Consider the following 17,105-nt stretch of genomic DNA (forward strand, 5'->3'; position numbering starts at 1 on the left):
TATCAACAACGACGCCCCCATAAACGCCCCCGTTACACCGACAGCGAGAGCTCGTCGAGTGAAGAATCAGAATCTTCCTCCGACTCTTATCGACGACGACAACCGCGTAGACGCGTTCGCTCCGTCGACAGAGAGAGATCGTCGAGTGAAGAATCAGAATCTTCCTCCGACTACCATCGACAACGACAAAAGAGAAGCCGCTCGCAGTCGAGATCTCATCGCTATTCGCCAGCAAACATAGCACAGGGACCCAGAAAATCCCGCGTAAGCCCCAGAACCGGCCGAATCCTCCCGACCGCTTCCACCATGTCACAGCCGTCGCAGCATTCAGTCCAGTCAAGTGGAGTGATATGTGCTAATTGCAATAAATTAGGCCACGCCCTACGAGATTGCGTAACAAATTGGTCTCCCGCAGGCGATATCCCCGGGTGCTACCGATGCAATAATATGTCGCATACGATTGATGACTGCTTAGTTCAGCCGCCATATGACGACGCTACAAAGTATCAGATCGAGGTGGTCAATCGTGCAGGCCGACCGCCTTTACGATCAATACGTGGATGGAACCAACTAGCCGTGGTGATGAACCATTGGGGACCTGGCCCGATCAGTAAGCAGTTTATGACAGGGCTGTCTTCGACACACTTTGATCGATGGAACTATGAGCTATCGGGTATGCAGCAATTCGACCTACTGGTCAATGACTTTGCTACCAATAGCCTAGAACAAATTAATATCCTTCCAAGCCAAGGTTATCTCAGCGAACCGAAAGATATCACAATAGGAACAGGGTGTAGAGCTCTCCACTCACTCGTTATCGTGACCCAATTGCCATCGGGACCCCGAGCAGGAAACAATACCATTCCGCAAAGGCTAGATCTGATACAGAGCGGGACACCGATAAGCCTCGAGGGTGGTATCCCAATAGAAGACGCAACTAAAATAGCTGCGAATCTCTTAGTATATCGGATGACAGCCAAGCAGATCCTAACAGGTTACTATAAATGCATGATAGATATGGTTTCGGCACTGATAGGAAAATCTGATAAGATCGTCACGATATTTGAAAGCAGAAAACCCGGTGATCGTGAACCACAGAACTTCAGCTACCAGCCCATAGACATTGTGTGTGCGAATTGTCGCAGATATGGCCACACTCTGCATGACTGTGTAACGGTTTGGGACCCTTCGGGCGATATTCCGGGCTGTTACATATGCAACGTCCTGACCCATACCGTTGACAACTGCCCAACTGGATGGCAGGTCGATAAGTCTACACGATATCAGCTAGAGGTTGTGAGCCGTATCGGTCGACCTCCTTTGCGTTCAAGTCAAGGATGGAATAAACTCGCCGTCGAGATGAATCATCGGGGACCCGGCCCCATCACCAGAGAGAGAATGGCGACTCTTGATCGCCATCATTTTCGCCACTGGAAATATGATATCTCGCCAATAAAACAGCGAAATCTACTAGTAGAAGATTCCACTACACACAACCCGGGATACATCAAAGATCTTCCCGACCAGGGCTATGTTGAAACAACACCCGGCGAGTCCTGAAGTCGATTCCTAGACTAAAATATCACGCTGCCTAAACTGAGAGATTAGCATTAACTGAATAATAAATAAAGTTCTCTCCGTTGAAAATGCCTTACCCGCCGTGACATTTTGTATCGATTCAAGTAGTTCTTCTAGATTTTACTAACACAAGTATCTCTACAATGATAAAGTGCCCATTTGGAGTCGTTCAAGAAATAAATAAGGAAGCTGCCTCGTAAATACAGCTTTTTATTATACTTCCCTATTGGTTCCTTTGTCCAGAGATGGATTTGTTAATAAATAGACTCGTCTTTAAAAGTTATGGATTATGGTGAGACATGTATGTAGTTCATTTAGTCACGTGTTGCAGCACGTGACCTGCACTCTACTTCGTATATGTGCATGCTAACTCATTCATCTGCATATTGCATATCTTTGTATTCCGTAGGAAGATTCGACGCGAGGCACAAAATGCCTAAGGTTTACCTCAGGATGTTGTGTTGAATGGGCTGAGACTTGTTGGTTAGAATACGAATGCGGCTAAGACCCAGTAAGGCGACTCGAATTAACCAACGTGGATAGGTATTCCGCACGTGGGTTACCCTCCAGTGGTAAATATCCAAAGTACGCCAGGGAGGCACATCTACGTAGGTAATTGTTAATATAAATGCGCCATTTCTTTTGGCATCTTTTTGTTGGGGCATGTTGGCCCTTTCGGATAGATGGGAAAATTCCTATACGGCTGGGAATTTCCCATACGCCTTGGTGTAGCCCCATAGAGATTGGAGGCTTTTCATAGGGCTTGGATGATTTCCTTTTCTCGCGGAGGCTTTCCAAGCCTCACGAAAATTCTCCAATTGAAACGGGGGAATTCCACCAAAGGTGAAAGATTTCCATTGAGAAAAAAAAAAACCCCAAATCCGCAAAGCACCAGATCGGAAGCTTTCCAGATGCGTTGGAAGCTCTCCAGGTACGTTGGAATTCTCCCATAAAAGGTGGGGGTTTTCCAACGGCGCAGGAAGATTTCCTTTTTTCGCGGAGGCTTTCCAAGTCTTGCGGAAATTTTCCAATTGAAACGGGGGAATTCCACTAAGGGTGAAAGATTTCCATTGCGATGTAAATTTTTAAATCTGTAAAAGTACCGGATTGGGAGTTTAACATGACGATTGGAAGATTTCCAGATACGTTGGAAGGTTTCCAGGTGCATTGAAAGCTCTCCAGGTACAGTGGACCTTTCCCATAAGGAATGGGGGTTTCCCAACGGCACAGGAAGGTTTCCCTTTCGCGCGGAAACCTTCCAAGCCCTATGGAAATTATCCAACCAAGATGGGGGAATTCCACTCGTCGCGAAAGATTTCCATTGAGATAAAAATTTCCAACTCTGCGAAGGTATCGGATCGGGAATCTAAAGTGAGGAGCGGAAGCCTTCCAAGTACGGTGGAGTTTTCCCACAAGGGATGGGGGTGCTCCACTGCCGCTGGAAGATTCCCACCCTTAGTGGAATTCTTTCAATGCCAAAGGGGCCTTTCCAATTCCGTTGGAAGGGACCCGACCAAATTGGAAAATCCCCACAGAGGGTTAAAAGATTCCAAAACGCGCGACGGAGTCTTTGATTTACGGGCGGAAATTTAGCATAAGTATCGGAAGCCTTCCAAGGGAGGGGTAAATCTCCCATGGGTGGTGGAAATCTTCCAGCGGCAGTGGAAGCCCTCCAGCCGTCTTGGAAGGTTTCCATCGTCAATGGGTCCCTTCCGAAGGCCCGGCGGGATACGTTTTGGATATCCCCAACATTCGTAGGTTTCCCTGATAGCTCATCAGCCTGCTATACCGGGCTGGGGGGATGCGCAACTGGCTCTCCCGGGAACGTTCAAATCTTCGGAAAGCGCCGAAAGGCCTCGAGATTGAAACGAGAACGAGACTCGCTTGCAAGAGAGGAGGAATCTGGAACGTTGACCTCTATCCTCGAAAGCATGTTCGAGTCGACATTTTCATCCTGTCGCGAACCGGAACTATGTCGCTCACCATGCTGTACGTGCAAGCGCTGATGACCGGTGGACCTCCAGAGAGATGCGATACTATCACGAGACCAAAAGGTCAGTAAGGAAGTAGATGATGTTCTGGGGAACCGGGGCGTCGGGGGCCTTGCAGCTTGCTGCAAGGCCTGAATATATACATCTGAGATACCTGACTCAGGTACTGTCATCGTAGGTGTCTGGCGGAGCCAGACGACTACGTGACTCCTGACCGTGACAGATACAGATGATATCCAAATCCATCGAACCGGGAACGCGTCTGGAAACCAGCCCGCAGTCATGCCAATTGCAGCGGTAGCATATACCGGTTTGCGGCCGACACGATCGGCAACGATCCGGAAAGCCTGACGTCCGACGACGATGGGTGGAATCATCCTGGGAGGTCCCCCAAATCTTTCTTAAGGGCCCCTTACACGCCCCCTGGAGAGGCCCCAATAGCATTGGAGATTTTCCAACAGATTCGGAAGGCCTCCAATAGGGTTGGAGGTTTTTCAATATGGTTGGGACTCATCCAGTGGCATTGTAAAACCTCCACTGCGGGCGGAAGGCTACCGATAAGGTTGGACGAGTCCCAATCATGTTGGAAAACCTCCAATGCTATTGGGGGCTCTCCAGGGGGCGTGTAAGGGGCCCTTAAGAAAATTTTGAAATTTAATCGGAGTTGGAAATCTTTCGGAATTCATGGCAATCTTCCAACAAAAAAGGGATTGGTCCAAAGACAATGGGATATCTCCAAGGGTAGTGGGGTATATCCAAGATTAATGGAGTATATCCAAGGTTGATGGAGCATATCCAAGACTAGTGGAGAGGGTCCAAGATTGATGGAAATTCTCCAATTGCGTTAGATATCCTCCAACTGTACTGGAAGAATCCCATAAATAATGGGAAACCCCCATTGGCAATGAGAGTCTTCCATACACCAGGCCTGGCTTCCAAATTTGGTTTGAAGAAGGTTGGGGATATTCCAGCGTCTATGGAGAAGCTCCAAGAGCCGTGGAAGAATCCCAATGACGGTGGGGTTCTTCCAATTGCATTGGGAAATACCCCATATGATTGGAGTTCCTCCACGGCTCTTGGAGGACCCCCACCAAACGTGGAAACATTACAAACCGAGGGCCCCCCCCTGAGGGGGACCGCAAGATCCCGACTTTTATGTAGGCAGGCTCAAGGAAAGGCTTATGTCATCATCTTACGTCATCCCCGTCCCCGTCCCCGTCCCCTCCGAAATTTAGCCGCTTATTCATCCTCCCCCTCCCCCTTCCAGGGTCACGTGCCGCCACTGCCAGGCGGCACGATGCTCCGGCTATCCTAGGCTCTCCTTTGTTGACTGCTTCTTTTAAAAAATTAAAAAAATTAAAAAGGGGGATGTGTGGGATTCGAACCTGGCCCCCTGGCCGTGTCATGTGGTCCCCCTATTGCTCAGGCTAAGCTATCCCTTATCTGGGCTAGGCTTTCTCCTATTTTCACCTGGGCTAACCTCACTTGGCCATCTTTAGCTCAATCCAGTATAGTACCTAAGTTTAACCAATCAAATCAAAGGACTTTATTATCAATTTAATCTTTCATTGCCGTATATATCTAATTTACTATACACTCGAATAACTTTACAGAAACAACAATTTAAACATCATAATTGGTACTATTAGATAGCCTTAATTGATGCGAAACTAATGGTTTAAGTTGCATGATTATACGATGTGTTTTGAGTATTGTATTGCTATTGACGTATTCGGAGCTTAATTGAAAAGACTTCATAGAAATGCTTGTAAAGGGTGTCACGTGCTTCCCTCTCTACCTAGACAAGGGCTATTTGATTCTACTATAACACAACAACGAAGAGGCCGATTTAAATGCAACTTGGGTCATTGTTTTCGCATCAATTGGGGCTATTGAATGATACTAATTTCAACGTTTCAATTGCTGTTTTTGTAAAGTTATTTCAATGTGTATAAGAGAGTATAAGTGTATTGAAGTTGGATCATGTGACTTAGTGCACTCCCTTATCTTATTTATTACACTAAAGCACTAGCTGCATAATCTTAACCTACTAAATCCTTAGTCTCATACTAGTGCCAATCCTCCAGCCAATGAGGAGCCTGGATCCAAGTGTGCACAGACGAATTGCCTAATTAGGAAGGAGGTCTCAGCCCAACACAATATCCCTCCTAAAAGTCGGGCAAATATCCCTCCTAAAAGTCGGGCATAGCCCCTGGGATTCATCCGCGAGCACTGGAAAAATCCCAACGGGGGCTCACCTCCGCGCCCCTCCCCCAAACCCCCTTCTCTATAGCCATCCTCAGGTTTCGCATCGGCGGCGCGGCATGTGCGATCGTAGCAGGCTGAATCGCATCGTATACAGCCGTGTCTAAGGGGTTCCGAAGGCACAACTCCAGTTGGATATCGTCGAAGATGGCTATTGGGGACGATGCCGCGGGCGTAGAAGATCGCATAACCTAAGCAGTACGCCACGGTCGCCGCCCCTTTGGACGCCTTCCAATCCGTATGGCAGTGTTCCAATACCCGTGGCAGTGTTCCAATCCTTATGGTAGTATTCCAATCCCTATGGTAGTGTTCCAATTCTTATGGTAGTCTTCCAATCCCTATGGCAGTCTTCCAATTCTCATGGCCGTGTTCCAATACTCGTGGCGGTCTTCCAATCCGTATGGCAGTCTTCCACAGCCCTTGGAAGTATTCCCTACGCCTTGGAAGGATACCAATCCGGTTGGAATATTTCCAAGGCGTAGGGAATACGTCCAAGGGCTGTGGAGATTCTCCGCACGTCCCCCACGGCCCCGAGATAGGTTCCAAATGATCCTGGCGGGTTTCCAATAGGAGCTTTGGAGTGGTGGAAAGTTTCCATTAGCTATGGAGGCCCTCCAACCCCATTGGATACCTTCCAGGAAAGGTGGGGGGCTTCCACAGGTAGCGGAATTCCTCCTAGGGTTATGGAGCAATTCCAAGACAGTTGGAAGCCTTCCTAAGATAGTGGAAAACCTCCAAAGGTCATGGAAGTATCCCGTGGGAGTTCGCATCGAGTCACGAATAACTACAAGGCGATCAGCTAGCCCTTAGATGTCGATGAAATCACTTGCGCGGGTGGTTTCGCGTTGGTGGTACGTCATATCCGCTGTAGCGACTCCATCGGTCACTCGGCGAGATTCAGAGAATCGTGCACCACGGCTGACCGCGCCCCGTACGAAATACAACAAAAGCTACGGCTTCGTGGACCACCCCTAAAGGCCACGAAGACCTTCCCGGGGGATACTTGGGAATAGTAAGGAGTCAAGTCTGGGCGAGGAGAAGGGCTGCCGGGTGTTTCCATGCCGTCAGCACCCCTTCAATTGACATGGAAACAGTCATGTACGGGATGAAAGATGGTCCTGCCGTCACAAGGAGCTCTAGCCTAACTACGACAACCTGTGGCTATACATACTGAATTCCAGACGTCTCATCCAGAGTCCTGAAACTTATACGTATAGGCGTCTAACAGGCCAAGCTATGTAAGAAACCCGAGAAGGTGATGGAGAGCTTTATATCATCAATCCCCCTGGAAAACTTTCACTGGAGGGGTTTTCTAAAAGGGCAAGTTGATCTCTAATTGATTCTTGGATTCAATTGATGATACTGGGGCTATACTTTTGTTATCTAGGTTACTTTACAAATCGTGTCAACCTCTACTCAATCATCAGGCTTAATTCGTGACATTGGCGCAAGCTGTATGCGCGCTGAGCTCTGATCAGGAGGTTGGGGGGGGTCAGTGTTAGGTAGTAGGCCCGTACTAGGAAGGTATGTATTTTACTCTCCGACTAGAGGCGTGGGTTCAGATGGCCCCTTCTCTATGGTCTGTCTCTATTATCTCTGCCTCATCTTTGGGCCAGCATGATGCTGAATAGGAGAGACGGGAAGACTAGCAAGTAAAAATTTCAACCAGCCGTTGTCCTTTAGATAGTATTACGTAAGTATATGTGAGAGAAAGACGGCTGGTGGTCATTTTCTAACGAGTCAGCTTTATGCGACTTGTTAACGACTGGTGAAGTAAAAAATAGAACCTTCCAATAGGGATAAAAAGGTTCTAAAGATATTCCGGACCATACCTAATGAAAATATTGGTGATTTTTAACTATTAGTGGAAGTTTTCCAAAGGCCTTTTTATTGTATGAAACCATTGGAATCTTTTCACAAAAATGGAAACTTGCTAATAATTTTATATAGTAAAGACGCAGTTCGAAACTTTTCATTATTGTTGGAAGGTTTACAATAAGAGTCGAGACCATATAAAGGGTTGTTGGAGGTTTTCCATTTATATTGGAAATTTCCCAACTGGACCTTGATTGTAAGAAATCATTGGAAGATCTCAAATAATCTTCTACAATCAAAAGGCTTATTGAAAGTTTCCATTTTTGTTGGGAGGTTTTTAAAGGTAGCCTAAACCGTACCTAAATACAACGTTGGGGGGATTTTTATTCCTATTGGAAAATTTCCAATAGTTTCTTGCAACTAAAACGCCCATGGAAAGTTTCCACCTTTACTTAAAAGTTGGGAAACAACTTCAGACTTATACTGTAATGGTGTTGTGGTATAGTGGGTCAGGGTGGCTATAGGGTGTCTTTACGACTATATAAGAGGCGCGAAGCGCCCTCGTTAGAGGTTAAGAGGCCAGGCGTTACTAGTTCAATACAATTACTATTTGGTCTACTTATCCTATACACTCACTTTGTGTATGATTTACCTCAAAGGGCATTTAATCCTGATACTACGTGTGACATACATCAAGGGTTCTCTCTGACACCTCATCACTGGTGGCCTCGACTCATTCCATTTCACCCTCAACCTAACCCGATCGATCGCTTCCCCCACGCCCATGCCTGTCAGAGCGCTCACCGGCAGCACCATAGAATCGCGTATACTCGACGCCTTCTCGCCCTCGAACACCTTCGCCAAGCCCTCCTTTACGCGCACGACCTCGAGGCAGGTGTGTACAAGGTTTATGCCTTACCCGGCATCTGGGACAGAACCACATCGTTCCTACGTAATCTCCAAGGTCAATCTTCAACCCTGTCAGGATTCTAGATGTCCCATCTATACGAGCCGTAGAACTGTTGGATAGGTGAGTTCCTCGCGGAACGACAAAGCTGCTTCAATGCTGTTCGGTTCTACATCGTGACAGACCCAGCAAATTGGAATATCTCCGTAGAGTACGGACATGTTCCATAGCCCATGGGGTATCTCCAGAGCTTGTAGATCACTCCCATAGATTGTGGACCACTCCCATAGCTTGTGGATCACTCCCATAGATTGTGGACCACTTCCATAGATTGTGGACCACCTCCACACCCCATGGGGTATCTCCCTAGAGTACGGACATATTCCATAGCCCATGGGGTATTTTCATAGCTTATGGAATACTTCCACGGCTTCTGGATCGCCTCCACAGCCAATGGGATATGTCCATAAGTTACGGAAGTATTCCACGGCTTGTGGACGTATCCCACGGCTTATGGATTACCTCCACGAGCCGTGGAATACTTCCGTAGCTTGTGGACGTATCCCACAGCTTATGAATAGCTTTCACGGCCCGTAGAAGGTCTCCCTAAGCCCTAAAAGATCTCCGTAAGCTTATTCCGCGGCTTATGGAATATCTCCATATGCTATAGACGATATCCCTAAGCCGTAGAGTAATTCCACAGCCTTTGGGATACTTCCGTAAGCCTTGGAAAGTATCTATAAGCTATGGGGGAATTCCACGGCTTATGGAATATTTTCACGAGCCTTGGATAATTTCCGTAGGCCATGGGGGAATCCCACGGCCCGTGAAAATAGTCCACAGCATGCGGAAAACGCCCATAGCCTGGGGAGAATCTCCCTGTCTACGGAAATACCATTTGGAAATTTCCCGCCTGCGGGCAATTTCCACGGGCCTTGGGAGTCACCCAAGACATGTAGACAGCTTCCACATGCCATGGGCGTTTTCCGCAGGCCGTGGAAATAGTCCACAGCCTATGGAAGCTGTCCAAACGAAATGGGGGATGTCCACAACCATCGGGCTTCTTCCAACATCCATAAGCGTGGCTACAAAGTCTGACAAACGCTCGGTATCTGATTCTCTTTCAATTCGGCAGCATCGTATCTACCTCTTTCGCTCCCCTAAACCACCATTGGAGATTCCTCAGTGGAGGATTGTAAATGCGACGGAGGAAACCCCACTTAGCCCTTGCGTGGGGGAGTTCCGGGGGTCTTGGAATATCTTCAAGCCCCGCGGAAGATGTCCATAAGTCGTGGAAATCCTCCAAAAGTCATGGAAGCTCTCCAAGCGACTTGTAAATCTTCCACAAAGATTGGAAAATATCCAGGAGGCGTGGGAATTCTCCAAAGCTACGTTGACAGATTTTAGACGTGCCCCAGCACACTTCTACCTGAGCGGAGGGTTTCCATATCTTTTGGCTTCTTTCCAAAGATCTTGGAATCCGTCCAACTGCATAAGGGCTTATCCAAGATCCTTGGAAGAAATCCCAGGCAATTGGACGGATTCCAGGATCCTTGGAACGAAGCCAAGGACTGTGGGGGATATCCAGGAGTAATGGAATTATCCCATATCTCTTAGCAATCTTCCGTCGGTTCAGAAAAGGCTCCAAACCTAGATCTGGGGTGGAGGTATGCCCTTGGGAAATATCCAAGGTCGTCGGAAATATTCCAGTGGCTATAGAAGTCTTCCAACGCGAATGGATAGCCTCCAACGACCTTAGAATATTTCCCATGACCTTGTATATTCCCCACCAGCAACGGATCACTTCCGTGACTATTAGATAACTTACAATACCGATAGAATGTCCCCGAGAATGCAGGAAATCTTTCAACCCCCGGGAAACTTCCGCGCTATGAACTGACCCCTTGTTCTATTCTACATCTGGAATTGAAATGGGCTGGGTGAAGTTGGATGGTTATTCCACTGCAAACAGGTGGGTAATACTACGTAAGCACATCACGTGCTCAAATAAACGACATGCAAAAGGCGTGCGACTTATACACTATATTTAATTAGTACTGCCACAAATTTTGCAGCCAATCAGATACTTAGAATCGCCCCGCAGTTTGCGACTTTTCCTTTTGCCATTCTATCGCATAACGTTTGCAAAAGGTGCAAATAATATCAAAAAATCATGTAAAACAAGCTTTATTTAACGATATTAATTATTAAAACTTTTACTAAAAAGTGAAGCAATTCAATTGATTTTACAAAATATTCATCGGACGTGCGCTGGTGTGGGGCTAGCCAATCAGAGGCCAGATCTATTTGTGGCTTGAGTTTTGCGCATGATGCCCCCCCCCCTTTTCCCTATTCCCTGTTCCCCTTTTCCCCCGTACGCGCTTCTTGCGCGTACGGGCAACGCAACTAGTTACCTTCCATGACACAAGAACTAGTAAACATTCACTAAGCCCTCAAGTTAGCGAATCTTTAGCAAGCAGTACTGTTGCATGCTTCATTTGAATTCATTTAATTATCGTTCAGAACATCGATAAAAACGAAAATACAGCAGTTGACTCGTGACATAATATTCCCCCCGAGGCCAATTACGAGTTCACTAGCATCTATATACGTCTCCATGGATTTATTACTAATTCCAAGATCAGACATGCTGTAGTTGGTGAGACCGGTAGCATGAAAACGTAACTCCGTATCGTACATGATATTAAAAGCTATAACTAGCGGTACTCCTGGGAGTAAATCCAACCAACAAAAACAAGAAATCGACCAGAAGCATAACCACCAACTCCTAGTAGACATTCAGTTGGAGGTACAATAATCCTAACGATGGGCTCGTGATCGAGGGCTTGTGGATCTCGACCCGGGGTGTTGGTAGTATCCACGTTGATCCTGGTAGCGCCGAATAGGCGATCGCCCCCGATAGTGTTGGTGTTCATCGTACTCTCTGAGTTCCGGGCCAGCCCCCTGCTCCTTACGGCGGCGGTTCCTTCGTCCACGGCATCCCCGAGGTCTCTTCGGGATATCCCCCAGCTGCGGACCAACTTCTCCAGACTCGTAGCCTTCTTCCTTAACAGTAGAGGTAGATCGATCTAATGTGACATGATTGCTATGACGATCGACTAGTACCCTTTCCCCAAAAGTACTCTGGGAGTTTGTATTGGGGTTGAATTGACTAGGCTGTTGGGTAGGAAATGCCGCTTGAGAATCCTGCACGTTATCGTTTTGTTGTTGGGGATTCGCTGGGATAGATAACTGCTGCAACCCGCCTGGTCTGAGGCTATCGAAAGGTGAGTTATATGTTGGCTTTAGCTCAAATCCAAGTTCGGTGCCGGGCGCGCTAAGCTGCGCACATCTTTCCATAGTATATCCAGTACTTTGCGGTGTATTCTGTACCGAATTAGGTACAGCAGCAACCGTTGAGATGTTTTGTATGCTCACGCGTTGTCGCTCATTCGAAGTAGTACCCGTCTGCTTTAGAGGATGGTCCGGGTTTGAGGCAGCTGTGCGTTCTTCAACCCTGCAGTTTTGCGAGCAGTATCGAGGTTCGTCGGACTTGAAATATATCAGGTAGTACTTCCCAGGGTTTCCACAAGACCAGTTCTGGTCTTTACCATTGCAATTCGGAGGCTGAAAGTTTCTTCCATTGCAGTTGTACAAGTGAGTAGCAAGAGGCTCCTCACCAAGTAGAGGAATTCTCGCGATGCAGACTAGACGGTAAGATGCTAGTCCATTGCCAATTTTGCGAACGTTGTCATCAACTTGTATTTTCTTGTGTCGTATGGTAAGTTGTTGCAGAGTGTCGAATGAGGTCTCTCTACTGTGGTTGGTATCCCACGAAGTGTTGTCCCAGAGGACACGAATAAACTCAGGTGGTGTCATGATGCGTAACTGGCCAACTTTTGGTTTCTCATATTCGAAGAGCCCTGCTTTCTCCTCAACAGCTGTAGACAACATCCTAGGGTCTTTTATGTGAACAAGCCCGTCTCTAGAAATCTCTGAAATCTCTTTGAGTGAAAGCGGTGTAAACTGAACCTCCTTGCCGACTTCTTTGTATGGATCAATCGTATAAAGTAGATAAGGTGGCTTCGACCAAAAGAATTCGACCATTCGCCTCCCCTCGAGCAGGTCGAACAGGTCTGGAGGGTTACCACCATATTCGTACGTAGACAGCACCCTATAAACGGAAGAGAGGATATTTCCAAATTTATCCCTAATTTCGGCATCAGAATATTCGGGGATCGGGTAGTCAGTTAGAGCATAAGTCATCGGCGCTAGATCCAAGCAATCCCAGATGATGGGCCTTCCATTTTCTTCCAAAATCACCGCCATCCATCGAAGGATTTCTAAGGCGGAGCATAGATTCCTCTCACCTAGGGAGCGAGCGAAAGCGTTCGGCCAAGATGCCTTCAGCTTTTTGACTAGCTGCTCCCCTTTGTACTTCGAAGTGAGCTTGTCGAAATCCATAGTGGTAGATTATCTAACCAGCGATCTAACGACCGAGTATGTGTAGCTGAGCGTATTGTAAAAGTAAGGATAGAATGGGGGAATGTCCAATGGTAATAATAAAAACAAATAATGTCAATCAGAGGCATTGATTGAAAAGATTTGATTTATCAGCCCTACCACCTGACAATATCTTGCTAAGTCCTCAGGTGGGCGACGATAAAGATAGGCAGTCCTCCGGGGCAACGCGCTGTTGCTAGAAACATTCCAATAAGATAAGAATCCCGAGGTTTTGCTTCTAATAAAAATTTCAAACTCTCTTAGGATTAAATATCGTGCAAGAGTTATGCAGCATATACCTTGTAACCACCTTGTGCATTTATATTACGAGAGTATGGGAGTCTACCCCTTACAGGTACACCAGTTAAACAGGTAGTTCGGATTTCAGTTTAAGAGAACACACACGCGTAGTACCTAGGCACCCTAAGCGCGTAGTTGTCGCGTATGTACCTAAGGTATGCGTACCTAAGGATCTTGCATGATGGTTGCAGGTGGCATCCCATTATCAACAACAATTTGTCGTCCCCCTTCCCACACCTTCTACAAAACGTACCCAAATTGACGATTTTATCAACATCCACAACTTGGATAACAACCCAAATTCCGCTCGGAGCGATATCAAAATAAAAGAAAATTAACGATTCATTTAAAGATACTTATCATTTTATTGATAAATCTTCCACAACATGGCCACCTCCATTCTTGACTAGAAGCCGTCAGACCCCCCTAGCCCCGATAAAAGAGTACCCGGTAGCTGCTCTCCGGAAGAAGACTAGAGATCTTTAAAGCTCTAGAAGATCATGACAGCTACTATGGGTTGTCGTTGATGTTCCCAGCGCTAGCCGACGATATGGAGCATTTCGAAACTAAGCTTCCGGCGTCGCGCGAGGCATCGCTTCAGATTCGCGGAGACCGCGTCAACCAAAGGGCGATGTGCATCTTACTCCACGCCATACCAAAAGACATGCTGAGATCCCTGATATTAGGCACCGTTGCCTTCGATCAGCTGAAGTCGACCAGAAAGCTAGCACACTACGCAGCGGGCGGTCCAGATGTGTATGTCGCCGCCATGGCTATCGAAGACCGAGATGGGAAATGGCTCAGCCGCAATGATATTAGAGATCTTATCTACGTATTACTCAAGTATATCAGAGCCTACACTGCGTGGGAAAGCCACAAGGGCAAGTCGGATAGCCCAGAAGACCCTGTACTTGTTATCTTTGCCCGAGACATTGACACCCAGTACGGGGGGAGAGATAGTGAGCACATTAGTGACCCAAGATGGGTTCAACGAGCGCGTCCCGGGAACTACAAACGATACGAGCTCTTCCAGCACCTTGACGGAAGCCGAGAGGTACGTCTTAGTCCACGAGCCGCATCTAAATAGCAACCTAGAAGCTACTTTGACCGAGGTAGCAAATAGAAAGGCATATCTCGAGCGTATGGAACTCGTAGCCGGCTTCCCAAGCCATGAAGCTCAAAACTCGCTAGGAGAACTCAGGAGAGTCCAGCAGGATATATACGCCCTCGATAGCCAACGCACCGCCCTCATCCAAAGACTAGAGGAGGAAAAGGCAGACCTAGAGCGCCAAAAAGAGGCCGCGGAGAAATACGTAAGAATGCTGAGAGCGCTAACCCAGGTGTTCAGAACCTTTCTGGGCCCTCTCGATCGCGAAGAGCACGAACCCCAACGTCAGGACGAACCTGACCAAGAGGATGACGATGATGATGTTCAAATAATCTCTCGTCCCTGACGAATTCGACCTCGTAACCCGTCCGCGCTCTAACAATTGCGAGCCGCGCGCCTAGGTCTTGACTGTTTATATAGGTAGATTTAGTTAATCAAAGCTCAACGGTAGTTTCAACTTACCTTTGCCCAGTCCCCCCAGTAAAGCCGTAGCCCTTCTTACATGTACGTTCCACGCCAGGATATTATGTACTGTACCTGAAAGTAGTCCCTTCATCACTCATCTGAACACCCCTTATAACTTAAAACCGCCAGGTCTACCTGCGGCTGTCCAGACCAAATCCCAACAGTCTTTCGGAAACTTTCATACAGCTTAGAAATCTTCAACCAAATCAGAACCACTCCCACTTCCAACAGACTCCAAGGCCTTCATAGAAACCCTCCCTAGAGGCTCAAGGGGGCTTCTCCAAAGCGTAGCATCGGAAGGTTAATTTCGAATATATTTTACAACTAGAGATACCTATGGGAACTTTCCAAGAGGAGAGGTAATCTTTCCTGGGTAAGTACCATACATCTTGGAAAATTTCCATAGCCGATTTTATTGTAAAAAGTCATTGGAGTCTTTCCGATAGAGATGGAAATTTTCCAAAGATTTTCTACAATAGACTTGGCTGTGGAAAGTTTCCACAGATTTTTCATAATAGACTTGGCTGTGGAAAATTTCCAAAGATTTTTTACAATAGACTTGGCTGTGGAAAATTTCCAAAGATTTTTTACAATAGACTTGGCTGTGGAAAGTTTCCACACAATAGACTTAGCCGTGGAAAATTTCCATCCTTACTTAGAAATTTCCAAAATTATTTTACAATAGATTTAGCTGTGGAAAGTTTCCATCCTTACTTGAAAATTTTCCAAAATATTTTTACAATAGATTCAGCCGTGGAAAGTTTTCATTCCTACTTGAAAGTTTTCCAAAAACTCTTTACAATAGATTCAGCTGTGGAAAGTTTCCAAAGTTTTTTTACAATGGATTTAGCTGTGGAAAGTTTTCATCCTTACTTGGAAATTTTCCAAAATCTTTTTACAATAGATTCAGCCGTGGAAAATTTTCATTCCTACTTGAAAGTTTTCCAAAGTTTTTTTACAATAAATTCAGCTGTGGAAAATTTCCAAAATTTCTTTTACAATAGATCTAACTGTGGAAAGTTTCCAAAAGTTTTTTACAATGACATTACTTATGGAAAGCTTCCATTTTTATTTAAAAGCTTTCCAAAAATTTTTTATAATAAATTTAACCGTGGAAAGTTTCCAATGATTGTTTTAAATAAAATCGCCCGTGGAAACTTTCCAAAGATTTCTTGCAACTAAAGCGCCTGTGGAAAGTTTCCACAGATGTGGAAAGTTTCCAAAAAAGTTTCCACAGATATGGAAAGTTTCCAAAGATTTCTTACAACCAAAGCGCCTGTGGAAAAGTTTCCACAAATGTGGAAAGTTTCCAAAGATTTCTTGCAACCAAAGCGCCTGTGGAAACTTTCCACAGATTTGGAAAGTTTCCAAAGATTTCTTGCAACCAAAGCGCCTGTGGAAACTTTCCATCCTTACTTAAGATTTTAAAAAGATTCCAGATTATATTTAAATGGAAAGTTTCCACGGGCGCCTTTATTTAAAATAATCATTGGAAACTTTCCACCTGTATTAAAAGGTTTTTGATGATTATTTTAAAAGCGCCTGTGGAAACTTTCCACGGATGTGGAAAGTTTTCAAAAAAATTTTACAACTAAAGCCCCTGTGGAAAGTTTCCAAAGATTTTTTATAACCAAAGCGCCTGTGGAAACTTTCCAATGATTTCTTGTAACCAAACCGCCCGTGGAAACTTTCCAAAGATTTTTTATAACCAAACCGCCCGTGGAAACTTTCCAAAGATTTTTTATAACCAAACCGCCCGTGGAAACTTTCCAAAGATTTCTTGCAACCAAACCGCCCGTGGAAACTTTCCAAAGATTTCTTGCAACCAAACCGCCCGTGGAAATTTTCCATTTTTACTTAAAAGTTGGGAAATAATTTTAAATTTATACTGTAATGGAAAGTTTCCATAGCCTTTGTGGTTGTAAGGAAATATTGGATTTTCCCCAATGGAAATGGAAAGTTTCCAACAGTGTGCTTATTGTAAAGGTGAGCAATTGGAATATTCCAAGGGCGATTTAATTATACAAAGTCTCGAGAGACCTTTATGTTTATGGAATCTTTCCAATAATCTCATGCAATCAAACCGGTATTGGAAGGTTTTCATGTGCAATGTAAACCCTCCCACAAGACGTTTAAATATATCCCACCATACCATGGAAACTTTCCATGGGCG

The 17,105-nt window shown here is 45.8% G+C and overlaps 4 protein-coding genes across 4 annotated transcripts; 2 read left to right on the top strand and 2 right to left on the bottom strand.

Annotated features, from left to right (window-relative positions):
* Window positions 1–87: 87 nt before the first annotated feature.
* Window positions 88–833, top strand: F5Y00DRAFT_228955 (uncharacterized protein). The gene is made up of 2 exons (XM_048006699.1): window positions 88–720; window positions 812–833. The coding sequence occupies exons 1-2, from the start codon at window positions 307–309 to the stop codon at window positions 821–823; spliced, it is 426 nt and encodes a 141-aa protein (XP_047867605.1). The 5' UTR covers window positions 88–306; the 3' UTR covers window positions 824–833.
* A 2,100-nt stretch (window positions 834–2,933) lies between these two features.
* F5Y00DRAFT_215070 (uncharacterized protein) lies at window positions 2,934–3,959 on the bottom strand. The gene is made up of 2 exons (XM_048005562.1): window positions 3,256–3,959; window positions 2,934–3,010 (listed from the first exon to the last, which is right to left on the bottom strand). Exon 1 carries the CDS (start codon window positions 3,944–3,946, stop codon window positions 3,407–3,409), a length of 540 nt encoding a protein of 179 aa, XP_047867606.1. The 5' UTR covers window positions 3,947–3,959; the 3' UTR covers window positions 2,934–3,010; window positions 3,256–3,406.
* A 7,417-nt stretch (window positions 3,960–11,376) lies between these two features.
* F5Y00DRAFT_259166 (uncharacterized protein) lies at window positions 11,377–13,020 on the bottom strand (the record flags this gene model as incomplete). The annotated part of the gene is made up of 1 exon (XM_048010829.1): window positions 11,377–13,020. One exon carries the CDS (start codon window positions 13,018–13,020, stop codon window positions 11,377–11,379), a length of 1,644 nt encoding a protein of 547 aa, XP_047867607.1.
* Window positions 13,021–13,909: 889 nt separating this feature from the next.
* F5Y00DRAFT_259167 (uncharacterized protein) lies at window positions 13,910–14,813 on the top strand (the record flags this gene model as incomplete). The annotated part of the gene is made up of 2 exons (XM_048010830.1): window positions 13,910–14,413; window positions 14,472–14,813. The coding sequence occupies 2 exons, from the start codon at window positions 13,910–13,912 to the stop codon at window positions 14,811–14,813; spliced, it is 846 nt and encodes a 281-aa protein (XP_047867608.1).
* Window positions 14,814–17,105: the final 2,292 nt, after the last annotated feature.

The sequence above is a fragment of the Daldinia vernicosa genome (genome assembly GCF_022497035.1).
Source record: "Daldinia vernicosa strain CBS 139.73 unplaced genomic scaffold F5Y00scaffold_9, whole genome shotgun sequence".
Lineage (NCBI taxonomy): Eukaryota > Fungi > Ascomycota > Sordariomycetes > Xylariales > Hypoxylaceae > Daldinia > Daldinia vernicosa.